The sequence below is a fragment of the Eleginops maclovinus genome, chromosome 12 (assembly GCF_036324505.1).
Source record: "Eleginops maclovinus isolate JMC-PN-2008 ecotype Puerto Natales chromosome 12, JC_Emac_rtc_rv5, whole genome shotgun sequence".
Taxonomy (NCBI): domain Eukaryota; kingdom Metazoa; phylum Chordata; class Actinopteri; order Perciformes; family Eleginopidae; genus Eleginops; species Eleginops maclovinus.
Window position 1 is genome coordinate 12,024,352 of NC_086360.1, and position 17,289 is coordinate 12,041,640.

Consider the following 17,289-nt stretch of genomic DNA (forward strand, 5'->3'; position numbering starts at 1 on the left):
TTAGTGGAGATAAAGGGGCCTCCGAGTGAGCTTTTATATTTACTTTATTAAAGTCCATAGGGACAGGTACTGTTGTGGTGCTTTGTCCTTAGGGGGGCATTAGGGGAATTCCTCTGTGCATGTGTGTGATAGTGCTCTGTTTATTTTGTTATGAATTTGACAGTAAGTCTGAAGGAGTATGTTTGTTTGTTGACTTTTTGTGTGCATTGCATGTCTTTGCACACACAGCACATGGAAAAATATTCCTGAATACATACACACGTGTTTAAAAGATTGAAAGCGCACTATGGAATGTGTTTTGGCTCCTAATGCTGGCTGGAGGGGGTATACGCATTATGTAAAAGATATTTTCACTGTGTCCTGTTGCTAAGACCTGAGGAGAGGGAATTTTCTCCATGGCCAAATAAAGGCACCGCACACAGACAATGGCTACCCAGCAAAGGAATTCTGACCTGGCCTGTCTGAGAGGTGGTAAACCTTTTACTGCAGTGCTCTGGGAGGCAATCCTACTTTAACTTGTTTTTAACTAAGGTTTAACTGAAGGTATTTTTTTATCTAAGCCAGCAGGAATCCCATCTATCACTGTGTCGCCTCACCTTGGTTTTGTTGCGAGTGCTGGACATCCTGCTCTTGAGGAAGCTGAAGGTCCGGCTGACTTTGTACTTCTCTGACTCGACCTTTGAAGGGATTATGTATTTATCCCACTCCTCATCCTCAATCCTGTTTCAGTGTGAAATTTCAGTCAGCACACATCACAAACTCTACCATCAATTTGGACTGTAAAAGACTTCGGCATTCAAGCCCAACATGCACACTCATTACTTCAGTAGTTTTAATATACTAAGTATGGTTAAATAATCCGCTACATTGGTGTCATGCTGGAACAAAAGAATGTCCAGACAGTCTTCCAGGACCACGGGTCTACACATTATTACTCTGAACAACATGCTTGGCATGCTTGGAAATCTCTATGGACTCTAGAGGATGCTATTTATAGTATGACCTTGGCAAGATGCAATTAATAATGTGTCAACTATTTAAACATTGCTAGTGTACTAGTTGCATTACACATTTTAGCTGAAAGGTGACACAGCATAAAGAAGAGAAACATGCATCAAACATGTACTGGAACATGACATACAAGAAGTTAATATCGTCTACTTCTGAGGATTCACATATCAGATCAGATATCAAAGAATCCACGTGGTTAATAGGTTGAGTCGGGGAATAGTTTAACGGCAGGGTTAGAATGAGTTGAGCCACACATGCATGGCTGCTAGGCCATTCTGCTGAAAACGTACTCTTTGAGGAACTCTGTGAGGGTGAGGTGCTGGAGCGAAGCGCTGTTCTCCTCCTCGGCTGACTGGGCCCGCTTACGGAAACCCAAAACCCTGCATGGATATAACACACCTCAGAGCGGGTTGATGTGTCGGCTCATCAGGAGACTCACAATGTTAAAATATGTGTGGCTTCTATGATGACCTACAAAGCATTTCTGGGTCAAATAAAGATGTATGGAAAAGTAAAACGACTACATGTGATAGTCATATGGATTTAGTAAACATTATAATGTTTGAGCTGATGCTTAGTAAACATCGACCTTTTGTTAACATTGAATGTATGCTCATTTTATGAAGGAAATACATGGTTAGTGTCGGATAAGGCTGGTGTTGTGGATATTGTTGTATTAATATGATCTTTTCTAATGCAATAATGCAGTGATGTAATATGATAATCAAATTGACTAATATGATCTTCTCAAATGTTTCCTCTGTTAGCAAAGCATGGCAATTATCAAAGAAAATGTATTAGCGCATGATACATTTATGAGGCAGTGAGATGAAACAAAAATGAATACGGATTGGGGTTTTTATGAAATGAAAACACAATAAGATAAATGTGTCAAATAGTAGGATTGTAAGGCAGATGTTAATTTAGTACTCTTGTTCAAATCTACATTCAAAACACATATATGCACATACTACACATTCAGGATCCTTGAGGTGTTATGGAAATGTTTCTGAGGCCTGGAGTGCAGGCCAGTTTCGCTGTTTACTCAGGGTTATTTTGAGGTTGCAATCAGAGTGTATTCTGGCCCCTGCCTTGCAACAGGAAGTATGTCACATCCTGCACACTCAGACCCCGACCACAGGTTTAATACCGGAGATACACATACACATCAAAACGCACACATAAACATGTGTAGGCACATTTTGGTCAATCTCGAACTGCTGGTCAACACTAAAGAGGGAGGAAGAACAGAGCAATGGGTGATGTTCCTTTTAACTCCTGAAATAACACAACTGTGGTTTTACCTCTTTTCTCTGGTAGTCTCAGTCAGGCTGAATGCTCTCTGCTCTGTAAGGTAGAGAAACAAGGACAGGCAAATGAGTATCCAAAAATACATCTGTATAAAAAGACACCATTGTAGATTTTAAGTGAATTAGCCTAGGGTGTTAAACAACATCATCCTAAATTAGAATTATGTTAGAAGTAAATACAAGAACCCCTGAAACAGTCTGGATCCAGCAAACACCTACAGAGAAAGACCAAAGAGGTTAGTCTTAGCCAAATCCCAGAATACACCAAAGATGGAAAAGCCACACCAAGTGGGAAACACAATATGTACCGACGTGAAAGCAGAGCAGATCCCTCAGAGTAGAAAATAAATCCTTAGGATGATCAATAAGAGTTACATGGAGAATATCTTTCCAAAGCCCCAGGATATTAAAAGTTTCTTAAATATTCAGACCTCCGCTTGTCAGTCATCATATAAAGGAGTCTTGAAAATAAGCTGAGGAAAAAGTGTGCTATTGATTGATATTGATCTTTTAGTGAAAAATATTCAAAACATTAATAAATAAATGTTATTTTCTGAGACAGTGGTTTGTGGGTTGCACCATGTGACTGCTGAGCTCGCCAATAGAAACTAAATCTCACCACAGATAAGGGGCTGCAGAATTTTGGGGCATCTAGGCACATCACAGCTTTCATAGTGAAATGCGCAGCACAGTATTTGGTGTCGCCCTTAAACAAGTGTAATTCAATCATTTCACTCAATCTTGCATAAATAGACTTTTAAATTACACGGGGCCATAAAAAGTTTAAATACACAAGACATGCCTTTTAATCCTGTAGCTTTTGATGATCACAAGTTAATCCCACGGTTAACCAGAAAGAGCAGAAAGACACACTGGAATGTTTTCAGCAGCCACCCAGCAGCGTGGGCCGTTTGAAGCTGTCCTTGTACTTACTAACTTGGTTGAGACGAGAGAGGGATTTAGAGAGAGATAAAGCTTGAAGTAGAGAACGACCACTGCTGCTGAACGCACCATCTACACAGGACAAAGCATGGCCTCAATGCTGCGCACTCACACACGAGCAGTGGAGCTGACATTAAACACACATATACTTTATAGAGCTTCAGCTGATTTATGACACCTGTCTGGTGTGTGTCCCCCCGCCCCCTGTTAGACATGTGGCACATGTGTCCATTCAGCTGGCTCCAGGGAACAGAGAGGTCACAGGGCAGAGGGGTCAAAGGTCACTCACCTTCTGCCAGGTCAGTGATGGTTGCGTCTCGGTTTAGCAGAGGCCGTGACGGCTGCGCTTTGGGGGAGGAGTAGGAGTAGGAGCGCAGGCGAACTTCGGCTTCATCTGGGTTCTGGGTGAGGAAGAGGAAAAGGATCAGTACAGATCAGATAGAGTTTGCAGGTTCAATTCTGTGAACGGCAACAGATCAACTCAACATGTCTGTCCTTTTTGTTCACATTATTGAGCTGTTGAAAGACGGAGCTTATCTACTTATGATTGTGGAGCAGGTTGTGTCTGATATATTGCATTAACTTAGTTTTTAGTGTTTTAGTGTGCTTCTTATATATATTGAGGAGAATAAAACCTGCAGCAAAAAATGGTTTAACTGATAATTAAATGAAAGAATGTATTGCATGCCTCTTGAGCAATTTAATGTGTCTATCAGTAATAATAAACAAAACTTTAACATTTGCTGTCTAGATGGTAATTAAGTCATAAAGGCAGTGTTTTAGTAGAAGGGTAAGCTTTGCAATCCTTCTGTCTGCCCACCCGAGATTTCCCATGCATTTTGGATGTGTAATACTACATGTTTAGTGATGGTATACCTTAGCGGACGTGTCTGTGCTGTCAGAGAGTGTGCGGTTAAAGTCCGGCGATGTGTCGAAAGAGTCCCTCTCCTTTCCTGAGCTGGAGCGCAGGATGGACTGCTTCTTTACAGACGAGCAGGGGTAAGAATGTCCCAGTATGTCTTCTCCTCCACTGTCACACTCAAAACTGGGACTGTTTTCATACATATAAGCACACAGACAACATTCAGTGAAAGAGTGCTGCTACTTCAGTCAACAGGATTAGGCAAAAGTCTAGGCATCCAATGAATGGATGAAATAACACTTTATTCAGATCTATGATGACTATCACAATGTTGTACAGATAGGTGCAGATGACCTTGATCATGGTACAATCTTTAATCAGGTTTTAAACTATTTAGCATTTTGCCAGCACTGAGGAAACTGGAAGGAATGTTTAGCAACTTCAACACACAAACAGCTCAATTGTGTCCAGGCTTCCTGTCACTTTCCGCACCTTCACTGACTACAATTACTGCTAAAAAGCTCATGAAATGATTTTTCTGAAATGATGATGGATGATACTTTGTACAGGAATATAACCAAATGTTTTTAGAGAGGCGCGCTGATTTTATTATTCCATGAATCAAGGAATCCCCTTAAGCAGCAAGTCTGTTCTCTAATTTCAACGCAACTCATCCAGTTCATGGGGCAGTCGGATTGAAAGTTCTGCATTTAAATTTCATAGCTCAGACTTTAAATGCTTTTTAATTGAATAATTTACAGCAGAAGCGTCCTACCTCAGGCCCCGGCTCGTCTCAGTCAAGCTGTATCCTCTGCGGTTCAAAGCAGGAGAAACTGGCAGACACGGCTGCGTCTGACGCCTCTGTGCCCCCTCGAACAAACGGAAGGCAGAAGCTTGGGGGGAGGAAGGAAAAGACGGGGAGGAAACAAAGGAACACGGGGGAGACATGCGAGGGGATGGCTCCTTGTGATTCTTCAGGCCAGGGCCTTGAATTCCCCTCTCCCCATTATGGGGTGAGGACGGGTGCCAGTTTTGGGAACAGTTCCCTGAATCAGGGGGGGTCATGGAGAAGGAGTCCCAGCATGGACTGCCAAGATGTGGCGCAGGGCTCCTCTCCTCCTCCCCGGGAGAGCAGGTATTTAATGTCAGCTTCAAACACCTAAAACAGAAGAGTGAGTAAGTGAAGGCTGATTTGTAGCTCCTGTAATGGAACATTTAACATCATAAACCAGTTCATGACATAACGTTACACACTATAGAACTGATGAACATATCTGTATATACACAATGAAACAGGCCACCTCACCTGATCCACCAGCATGGCGTTAGCGTACACCCTGTCTTTGCCATGTATCATCGCTGACAGTCTGGCAGCTGCAGCCAGAGTCGGGGAAAGGGCCGGGCTCTCCCTTATGGACTGGCTTTTCTCTACAGAGAGAGAGAGAGAGAGAGAGGATTTTTCAATAATATATTTGGTTTCCATAGCAACACCAAATAACTTTCTCACAAACACAGGAAGTAACTTCCTGGGCAGTTGCATGACATTGTCCCTTATGAGTGCTTGTCTCCTTGCAAACACACGTGAATGTGTGTGCATGGAGTTGTGAGCAGGCATCTGTTGGCATGTTTCTTCCCCACCCTGCCTTCGATACAGCAGGAGAGTGGAAATAACTCCCGGTGAGCACACAGTAGCATTGAGAGGAACCTTTTCAACACAGTAGAAGCACTGTGAGCAGCAGCCTGCTTGTGCTTTTTAAACAGGGGAAAACAGTCCTGCTCTCAAAACACACACGGCCCCCTCCGGGACGCTGCTCTGTACCAAACAAAGCTTCTCCACAACACAACTTCTTGGAAAGTGTTTCAGGTTTGAAAACAACCTATAGGTAGGCTGAAGGTTACTTGCCACAGCATTCATTACAACAATCCTTTGATGACATTCATAAAACACAGTCAATTATATAGCTCAATTGGACTATGTAATGATACACAAACAATCCTTTATACAGTGAAAACATTGGTAGAGATGAGTAGTAGTACACATTTGTTACATAAATTCAGCTCATATATCGATAATCTGATCATTGTCTGTATTTTAAAATACTAAGAATATAGATTGCAATAGATTTCAGTGGCTCAAGGGTTTGAAAGCATTATGCATTAGAAAAGAAGCAAAGAAAATGAGATTTCACAATGTGCAAAGCATTCACTGGAAAAAAGTGACTTCTAATTACATAAGCAACCGGTAGAAAACGTGCAGTATTCTTCAGAATAATCCAAAGAGGCATCTTCATTAGCCCAGTTATATTTTTAAGTTCTTAATGACAGTCTCTTCTTACCCTGGCCAAGCCATGCCTGAAACAATGCCAGCAGTGATAAAACATGCCTTTGGCACCGCTGTTTCCACCTAAACTCATCAAGCAGATATAAAACCCAGACTCAACATCTCTCGTTAAAAAAAATGATCCATAGTTTATCCATAGTTTCCGAGCTGCCAGCACCGCAGAGTCAGAGCAAAAAAGTAAATCAGACCAACAATTGGCTGTGCTTCCTGTAGGCAGGGAGTCCAATAAATCTGAGAGGCAACAGGGACTCAAGCAGACATTGATGAGGACACCAGATGAGTCTGGTTCCATCCACAACAAACGATACGGAGAAGATATAGACTTAACATGAACCCCTGCAGGATACAGAACCCGCTCCACAACAATCGTGAAGTTATGAAGTATCTCTTGAACAGCATCATTAATGTAATGTAAGCCTGGAAAACATTAGAAAACATGAACATAACATCCTGTTATTCTGTTGTTTAAAACACTTCTGGATCCTCTCAGTTTCGCATGGAAACATTTTACTGTGTTTGAACCTGAATGCAGACACAAAGTCACGTTACACCGTCTACAGTGTATTGTAGGATTAGTTTTACTGCAAAATCAAATCAAGAGACTAGGTCAGATTCTGGATGTGGGTCAAACCGCTGTTTGAAAGCAGATACAGTTTCATACAAACCCACTTAAGGAACTTGACGGACATGCCTAATAGTAAAGGTTCTGGGCCAGGTCCAAAGCCACAGCTGGCTGCCATAGGCCCGATCATTCACACACCTCTGACCCATAAACACAGCCTCAGTGCAACATTACTGTCAGGCGCTGCAACCTGTGTTTAACATAAGTTCACTGGGGGAGTAACTGAGGACCATGGAGATCATATTTCTAACAAGTTAGAGCCGCACAAAATCAATCTTTCTGCCTGAGAAGCTGTCTGTATAGCTGAGACGGAGGTCGCTGTACGCATGTTACCATTTTAGAGAGGTTTAAGGAATGCAGAGCAGTGCATGGGGGCTATAGTCTGTAGGATTTTGCTCACAGAAGGTATATTTGGAGTGATGTGATATTCAGAGCATGTCCCTGAGTGAGAGCCAACCCTATACAGTAGCAGCGCCCGGAGCAGCAGAGAGAAAAAGAGAGAGCTGAGCTTTACAGAGTCCCAGACAAAGACAGCAGTCAGTGCCAGGTTTCCAGACCAGGGCAGTTAAACACAGAGAGTGACCCTTCAACCCATGCACACCCCTGGGAGAGAGAGATCGAGGAAGGCAGGATGGAGAGGGGGGAGGCAGGGCTGTCACAAGGGCTCTTTCTCAAGGTTTACCCACTTTGGAGGCTGCTGGTGTGCAAAACAAAATGTTCAAGACTAACAGAGAATCATAAATGTTAATTGCGTAAACACCTAGGCTTGTTTATTAGGGGTACAATGGGGTCATTTGTCCATGACGTCCCTTCTTTTATGAAGTTGCTTCATAAGCACCGCGCTAAACAACTGTCCCTTTGGAGAGGGCTGGGAGAAGTTAGGAGCAGAGTAAAATAACAAGCAGAGTCTAATAGAATCAAAACAAAAGTTTGGATACTTTGTAAGAGATGAGAGCTAATTATTTGATGGAGGGCCATTTAAATCATTAAAATAATTGCCCACCAAAAATCCATAAACCCACTGTGAGTTATGACACCTGCAGTCAAACATCCCAGTCCAAGCATCACATTGTGCGTTTCCCATGTTGTTTACATCTCAGTGCGTCACTGAGCCCAAGAGATCCAGGAAGAGGTAAACTCAGAGGGAAAAGCAATCAGTCCTTAAGAGTGGAGAAATAAACTTATGGCTCCGAACACCTGAAATCACATTTCACTTTGCAGGTGCCTTTTTACAGCAGAGCTGTTTATTTCAGATTTTAAACTTTTAAACATTTCTAAATCCACATGAGAAATATATGGTCAGTTTACAAAAAGGGGTTTTTTATATTGCCGTTTTCTACTCTTCAGCTACATTGCACAGACAGGCGGTGTGTTTAAAATGTGCAGAAGTCAATCACAATTAAGAAACAATAACATAGATAATCTTGCAGAGGTTTATGGTGAAAGATGAGAAAAAGACCACTGGAGTCGAGCCATTACACATAAATGAGAGTAACTTGATTTCCCTCTGTTTCTCTCTCACTCTTTCCCTCTAACAAACACATTCTGTAGTCACTTGCATACAAGCAATGAACTGTTTAACCATTATGGATTACTTTGCACTACTTTAGGCATACACTTCAGCGGTCACTACATACAAGTTGAAGTATCATGTTTAACATGAATTTGGTTTCTCAACGTGTGACAATAAACTGTGATAAACACTTCAATGACACTTCAGTGACACATAAACAAAAACTGATTAGGATCATCAACTGCAGGTGCCTGAGCACAGTGAGGTACATGCAGATACATATTAAGCACTGGGCCTTTTTTTTGCACCTCATAGACCCCAGCAGTCACATGAAGCCTCGACTCCTCAGCGGGCGCTCCCATATGCACACAACTGTGTGGAGTGAAGATGTCGAAAGCTCCAAACCACTCAATCAGCTTCGAGTGGACATCTGACATTCCCCAACATACTGTCAGGTATCAGGTTACATCACCGGCAAACTTGCAGTTATCTCACTCCGATTGTCTCGCTGCTGCACAGGAGGCCTGTGAATACGAATGTGTAATGGCAACAGTCTAATTTTAACTGTATTGTTCCACAGAGAAAAGTCTGTGGTAAAGTTTTCCATTTGCCATTCTTAACATGATGTAGCTTTAAGAAAAGAGTTGTGACTGAAATGAGGAAAACTACACAGTCTTTGAGTTTCCAAGTAAGCTGCTTTCTTTATGACATCAATGCACATGCATCTAATGTATGCCAAAGACTGCAGCAAGTCTTAGAGCAGGCACTTTTAGACTAATTTTGAATCAAGGAGAAAGTGTCAACTTTAAGGGGTCATACATCCAATGGCAACCTAACTGTCCCTGTGACAGGAGGAAAAAGCTTCTGGAAATCAATAAATGATTTCCACATCTGTAGTTTACAGTACCACTCATCCTTACCTTTTTTGCCCGTCTTCCTGCGCATCCTCATCTTAGGAAAAGAGGGCCAGGAGTAGTTGAAAGGAGAGTCCGAATCAGAATCCATGATTTGCTATCTTCAAGGTAATCTTTATCCAAACGGCTCAAGGTGTTACATAAATAATTAAGCAGTGCCTCAGTTTACATCCATTTCCCAGAGGCTGAACATAGAGTGAACTAGCTGCAGCATTCACTCTACTTTTTCCCGAGCCCCGCTGTAGACACTCTGACACTTCAGCAGTGAGCCAGCATGTTCCCCTCTGTCTCCCCCAGCCACCCCTCCCCCTAAGGTCCTCCCCTTCCCCCTCAACAACTTTGCACCAACTGTCTAACAGAGTTGGGATACAACTCTGTCTTCTCCCTCTGATCCTTTCTAAAGTTTTCTCTCTATAAAACTCATTCCCATCTTTCTGATTGCTCTTTTCAAATCTGTTCCAACAAGTCTTCCTCTGTCCCCCACAGTCACTCATCTACCAACAGAGTACAGGGGAGAGGGAGAGAGATCAACACATGCTGACAGGAACAGGGGGGAGGAGTGTATTGACTGCCGGAAAGAGTGACTGAAAGAAGGAGAGAAACAGAGAGCGACAAAGTCAAACATAGGAGTGATTTCAGGACCTACAGCGAAGACAAACACGAGGGCAGACAGCATAGGGGAGGTGAGTCTTAGAGCCGGGAGGAATCATTAACCCTGTGAGTTCATGATTGCCTCGGAGAGATGCCACACTCCAAGGTACAAGACATACACCCTGAATATATGCATCTAAAGAGAGTCCTTCTTGATCACTCCATTGTCTTCCTTTATATTATAGCATGTCAAAGCCAGAATGAGGGGGAAAGGGCTCCGGAGTGTGTGGAGGGGGCAGTCTGCCAGGTCAGCAGCCTCACCATGGAGACAGCAGTGAGAGCTGCTGCTGTTTTTTCTTTGGGTTTCCCCCCTCCTTTTTTCTCCTCTTGCCAACTTGCAGGAGTACAGTACTCCATTGGCAGCAGCAGGGATAAAAGTAAGTTTAGCTAGAGGTGGTGAATGTGACAGAAAAGGATAATGAAGCGGATTTAAGAGACAAATCAGACAATGGTACTTTGGGAGATGCCAAACATGGGTTTAAAATGCACATAAATGAAGGAATGTGATAAAAAAAAAACGAGAAAGGGGGGTGATCATGGGTTTGGTAGGCCAAATATATGCAGAGGAGACAAACAGAGGTACACTGAGACTATAACGTTGTGTGTGTGTGTGTGTGTGTGTGTGTGTGTGTGTGTGTGTGTGTGTGTGTGTGTGTGTGTGTGTGTGTGTGTGTGTGTGTGTGTGTGTGTGCAAATGAGGAGGGGTGTTGGCACTGTACTGCTGAACATTAATGCTGCCTTTGTGGGGTCTGTGTGAGGTTTAATCCTTTTTTCCGTTCTCCAATTAGATCCCTCAGCCGGGGTCGCAGACTCTTGTTAGCGTTGCTGGCGTGTCTCTCATCGTCTGTTGTCACCCTGCCAAACTATCCATATCATAAATCCCTTTCTCTCTCTCTTCCCAACTAATACACACACACACACACACACACACACACACACACACACACACACACACACACACACACACACACACACACACACACACACACACACACACACACACACCATTCTCCCACTCCTCTACTCTGCTCTCCATGGGGATCTCAACAAGCTGGAAAACTGCATTCAGCACAGCCTTGGCAACCCCAATTCAGCTTTTTTTTTCACTTCCCCATACCCTTGCCCCCTTCAGAGCACTCTTCCTCACTGCCTTCTCCCTCTCAAATGCACACTAAAACTGACAACACACACACACACATATCGCCCTCCTTCCTCTCTCTTCAGCTGAGTAGAGGAGAACTCCTCAGGATGAAGTGGCGTTTGCTGTTTGTTCTCTAAACTCACATCAAAATGCTGACCTGGGAGGATGGGACCTGGGGCATGGGTGCATAAGTCTTTCTGTTTGTGTGTGTATGAAGGTATTTGGGGGCAAGGGTGTGTTTTGGGTGGGGTGTTTGGATTTTGGGGGCATTAGGAGGGCAGTGGTGGGGAGAAGCGGAGGGAGGCGGAAGCATGGAAGACAAGTGTGAGAAACTTTTCTACTATCAAAAGTTTTTAACTTTTACACTTTGATTTTGAACTGTTAACAACCTGTTGTGGCAAAACTGCATTTTATTTTGCTCATGTAAGTTAATTTACCGTGATTTGAAGTGGAGAGAGGAAAGAGCTGACATCAAGAAGACAGGGGGAAAATGACAGCTATGCTCAAAATTCCTCATCCCCTGCTGAAGCTCTGGCTATATAAGCTCTGTCTGTCTATTTGATGACGCATAAGCTCAACGATAAAAACAGTCTGGAATCGCAAACCTGCTGGTCCTTCGTTATCCCTGACAGATTAGAAATGTCTAATGAAGAACTTTAATTCCTCAAGGGTCAAATGAGCATTGTAATCCTGGAAGAATCACATGTATAAAACCTGAGTCACTCTGAGTCTTTTTAAAAATATGGCAGTAAGAGGAAACTGAGGAGAAATAGGATTTATGGGTCAGCCTTATTGGTCTGAACCACAATAAAGCCTTTGAAGGGACCAATCGAGGTCACAGGCGCGCAGTCTACACAGACCAGAAAATATGAAAATCCTAAACTAGCCAACAAACACACACATTCATAAATACACACAGAGAACAAAATGGCTAAACCATATAGCATGGAAAACAACACTAGCCACAGGAAGTTCAGATTGCAGATGTCCAGTGCCAAGTGTTATAAAGCCTGAAGCCTCAGCTTATAACCACAACATTCTTACACTGAGGCATCAGTCCGCTCTGCAGCAATACAAGCCAATTATTAACCCGCTGGATGTCCCCACTCCTTAAAATCATTCCCTTCCCGTGCAGAAGCAGAACTTTAAGCCCCACATTTGGCATTCACACCTGTCCCCCATGTCAGTGCTGTTGGGAAGAGGGTGACTCGGCATTGTTCTCTACATTTCGGATTATCAAGATTCCTTCTTAGTGCCACCATCACTGCAAACACAGAGTGACATGACTCTAAAAACTCCAGAGAGGAGGGGCTCAAAAGAAGTCAGGGGGCTGAAATCTGATCGTACAGTCTGTGGGAATGGTGAACAGCCGTGGTCATGTTTTAGGTTCCAAGTTCTGTTCAGGAAAGGAAATGGTTCCTGCAGATGGACTCGTTTAATGATTAGAAGCGACTCCTATGAATATAACACCATCTAAACCAACAGTGATCAGTTTTAGTCTGCTCAAAACAGGATCTACAGCTGAGGCACCGCAAGCTCTAAAATTAAAACCATACCTAAAAACAGGCTTCTGAGAAAGTAACCTTGCGCTGAGGGAAGTTTTAAAAGATGTTAAAAATAAAATCTTTACCAGAGTCAAACTGTGATGGGTCGTCCACCTCGTCCTCTTCATGCAAGCAAAACATCAGCAGCTCCTCGTAGTCCTGGACAAACAGAAGCTTTCAGCAAACAGCACATACAGTGAAGAGAATAATAAGTATTTGATCCCCTGCCGATTTTGTAAGTTTACCCACTTACAAAATGAACAGTCTATACTTTTATTGGTAGGTCTATTTTAACAGTGAGAGATAAAATACCAAAAATAAATCTAAAAATGTACATTATAAAAAAGATATACATTGATTTGTGTTTAATGGAGGGAAATTAGTATTTGATCCCCTTGCAACCGACAAGGATTCTGGCTCCCCCGGACCGGTTAAATAAGTCCTCTTGCTTTAAGAAAGTACTCCTGATGTCATCTCGTTACCTGGATAAAAGACACCTGTCCACAGTCAGATTACAACCTCTCCACCGAGGGCAAGACCACAGACAGGTTTGGTGATCATGGTGGAGCTAATGTCTAAGGACATCAGGGACAAGACTGTAGATCTGCACAAGGCTGAAATAGATTAAAAGACCACCAGCAAGCAGCTTAGTGAGAAAGAGACAACTGGTTTGATTATTAGAAAATGGAAGAAGCACAAATAGACCATCAATCGCCCTCAATGTGGGGCTCCACGGTCTAAGATCTCGCCTCTTGGGGCATCAATGATCGTGAGAAAGGTGATGAATGGAAGGCAGCTGGGACCATAGTCACCAAGAAAATTATTGGTAACACACTACGCCGTAATGGATTAAAATCCTGCAGTGCCCGCAAGGGTCCCCTGCTCAAGAGGGCACATGCTGTCTGAAGTCTGCCAATGTACCCCCGAATGATTCAGAGAAGGCTTATGAGAAGGTGATGGGGTCAGATGACACCAAAATCAAGATCTCAGGCATCAACTCACATGTCGTGTTTGGAGGAGGAGAAATGCTGCCTATGACCCAAAGAACACCATCCCCAGAGTCAAGCATGGAGGTGGAAACATTATGCTTTGGGGGGGTTTCTCTGCTAAGGAGGCAGGGTGATTCATGGAGGGGGCCATGTACCGTAAAATATTGGCTGATAACCTCCTTCCCTCAGCCAGGACACTGAAAATGGGACATGGATATGTCTTCCAGCAAGGCAATGACCCAAAACATACGGCCAAGGCAACTAAGGAGTGGCTACAGAAGAAGCCCATTAAGGTGATGGAGGGCGTAGCCATTCTCCGGACCTCCATCCCATAGAAAATCTGTGGAGGGAGCTAAAGCTTCCAGTTGCCAAGCATCTGCCTCCAAACATTAAGGATTTTGAGAGGATCTGCAGAGAGGAGAGGACCAAAATCCTTCCTGAGATGTGTGCAAACCTGGTGACCAACTACAAGAAACATCTGAGCTCTGTGCTGTCCAACAAGGCTTTCTCCACCAAGAACTAAGTCATGTTTTGCGAGGGTGTCAAATACTTATTTCCCACAATTACACGCAAATCAATGTATATCTTTTTTTAATGTACATTTCTGGATTTTCTTTTTTATATTCTGTCTCTCACTGTTAAAATAAACCTACCATTAAAAGTATAGACTGTTCAGTTCTTTGTAAGTGGGCAAACTAACAAAATCGGCAGGGGATCAAATACTTATTTCCTTCACTGTACATTTCCAAAGACTAAAGTACAACTGAAGTAGAAAAACGCAAGTGTTTGGTGAATGCCTATAGGTGTGTGACAGAGAAATATCAATTAATCATCTGTATCGCATAAAACCTATTCAATAACGAGAATCATGTGCACATGCCACACCTCTCAAAACATGAAATACACACATGACCCTGCTCGCAACGTCGACTATTCAGTGGCGTGTGCAAGGTGCGAGCTTCAACACCTCAACAATAACACGAAAACAATGTGGAGCATTGAGGGGCGGTCAGTGCCACTGGCTGAGGCAGATGTTCATGGAGATTAAATAGGGCTTTAAGAGATTTACATTTGAAATTAGACATCCATCCACAACTAACATATTGACGTCTCATCAAATAAAGCTGTTTAAACTTAGAGACTTACAGTGAGTAAACATTACATTTTATTTGTATTATATATTTAGTCCATACGTGTGTGTGTGTGTGTATATGAAATATTATGATCAAATACTCACATTTTCTTCTACAGCATCTCTTTTCATATCAGAATGCAGTTCTGAAAGAAGAGAAAACATACTCAGACCAGACATACAGCAGCCATAAAACTTCAAATGAGGCTTAAGTGGGCACAGATGTTTGTCAGTTTTTAACAATGTATGTACCATGCAAAGATTCATAACCTGGGGAGACCTTACTGTGTGGCCTTGATCTACTTTATTTTTATTTGACTACCATGTGCATCTCAGATCAAAGGACACGGTGTATGATCGCTTACCAGAAACAAAAAAGTGACGCACATTAATTAGTGTTTGGGTGGTTTGATATGAAGCCCCAGGTCACGTAAATGTATAAAGGCATATAAATGCAGGAAAGGGAAGTGGCAGCAACAACATTAAGGATATATAGGTTGGGAAAGGAACTCAGGGACAAAAGAAAAATCCGACGAGTGAGAAAAGAGAAGATGTCAAGTATAGGAGGAGACTAAAAAACGAGTTTAATCTGACAAAGGACTTTCTGTGCCTCAGTGGGATACTGTGAAACACATTCACTTAAGTCTGATACAGTGACGCCAGCTGGCTCCACAGCGATAGAGAGAGGGAGACAGAGGGTAAGAGGGAGCCACCTTGTAAAGGAGGCTGTGACCTTCCAAACTGCATCATGTAATATTTCCATTTGTATTGCTTGTCTTAAAAAAGATACCCAAGAAAATGTGCTGATGGATAAATAAAAATTAAAAAACATGATCATGATACCCGAAGAGTTTGCTAACTTAAGATATGGCTGTTATTTATAACTATTTTCATCGTACATTATAGATTGAGGCTACTTTTAATATGGTTCTTCGGTTAAGAGATTGTCGGTAAATGTTACAAAATTGTAATAAAATGATTTAAATTAAATAGCAAACAGTTTGTTTTGTCCAAACAACATTAAATATATTTAAAAAGCAAACAAAAATACCAAAAATGCTTAGAAAAATTGAAAACACACCTTTGAGAAGCTAAAATCAGCACATTTTGTTCTGATAAATCACTTGAGTAATTATCATTATAAATGACTGACATTTATTTCCTGTCAATCAAGTAATCTAAGCTTCTTCTATTCTACTGTTAATCAGGCACACATAACACACTTTATCTTGATGTATCTTTGCAAAAGCAATACCTGAAAAACCCCACAGGAGGGCAGTCAATGTCAGCCCGATACTGAGTCAAGCCACAGTATGGAGCCTCATAGACCACTCGAACAAAGAATGGCAGACCATTGCAACATAAAAGAGTTTAAATGGATGTTTAACCAGGCCTCTTAAATCCCACAAAGCAGACGGATTAATAAAGTTACCGGTCTCCGCAGGATCATCCACCAGCTCTTCCTTCCCTGAGAGGGTCTCCACATGTTCCCTCCTTAGAGCTTTGATCTGGGGACGAAAGGTGATGTTGAAGTTAAGAGGATGTAAAACTAAAGCATAGGGCAGGGATGTGGTGACTCTATTCTTACTCTGCAAGTGAAATTACATAATTTTCTGACAAGCTTTATTTTGATGGTTGTTTCAGGTAAATTATTTACAGTTTAGAATTGTTTTTCACCAGAACCTCCAAAGTGTAAGGTCCTCTATTAATAAATGCCAATCTCTTTATAAATTACAGCTTAATTGCTTCTTGTTTTTTTGGTTGCCTTGGTGGGGGTGATGAACAAAAGGGCTGACAACTGGGTTCAAACCAGGACCCAGCACCTGCTAACACTGACAATTCACCTCTCTGAGAAAGTTCTCATCTTTGAGCCGGTCTCTGAGAAGCAGGATGTCAGCGTGTCGACTGTCCTCTGAGCTCCACCTCAGGTTCTGTCGGACGGTCAGAGTCAGGTTCCCCATATCATGACAGAACCTGAGCAGACGGGACCGGTCCGCCCACACCTGGGACAGACCTGCTGGAGGCGTGGCCAGAGGGTTGGGTGGGCTGTAGCAAAAAAGGTTGGTTAGTTCAATCACAACAATTAAAAACATTAGGATTGATGTTCAAAGAGAATATTGTTTCAATGAAAACTCTCAATACAAAGCTCATTATTTATGTTATGGTTATAATTTAATTTAGTTTAATTCAGATGACGGTGTTTCAGTTATTTTCGGCCATGTACACATACAGGCACTGTGTGTATTCATAGGCAGACTATCTATCTTGTCATATGAGACTAAATATTGTGCTAGATTGCAATAAGTGCTGTTTTTCC

The 17,289-nt window shown here is 42.4% G+C and overlaps 1 protein-coding gene across 1 annotated transcript in view; it reads right to left on the minus strand.

The window, feature by feature from the left end:
- LOC134874214 (rho guanine nucleotide exchange factor 28-like) overlaps positions 1-17,289 on the minus strand; it is a 34,935-nt gene that overhangs the window by 9,347 nt on the left and 8,299 nt on the right. The window contains 12 exon segments of the mRNA XM_063898267.1: positions 597-720; positions 2,316-2,358; positions 3,255-3,335; positions 3,553-3,664; positions 4,140-4,314; positions 4,901-5,260; positions 5,262-5,284; positions 5,432-5,553; positions 12,938-13,010; positions 15,078-15,118; positions 16,405-16,480; positions 16,817-17,018. Of these exon segments, the coding sequence (XP_063754337.1) occupies positions 597-720; positions 2,316-2,358; positions 3,255-3,335; positions 3,553-3,664; positions 4,140-4,314; positions 4,901-5,260; positions 5,262-5,284; positions 5,432-5,553; positions 12,938-13,010; positions 15,078-15,118; positions 16,405-16,480; positions 16,817-17,018 (1,432 nt within the window).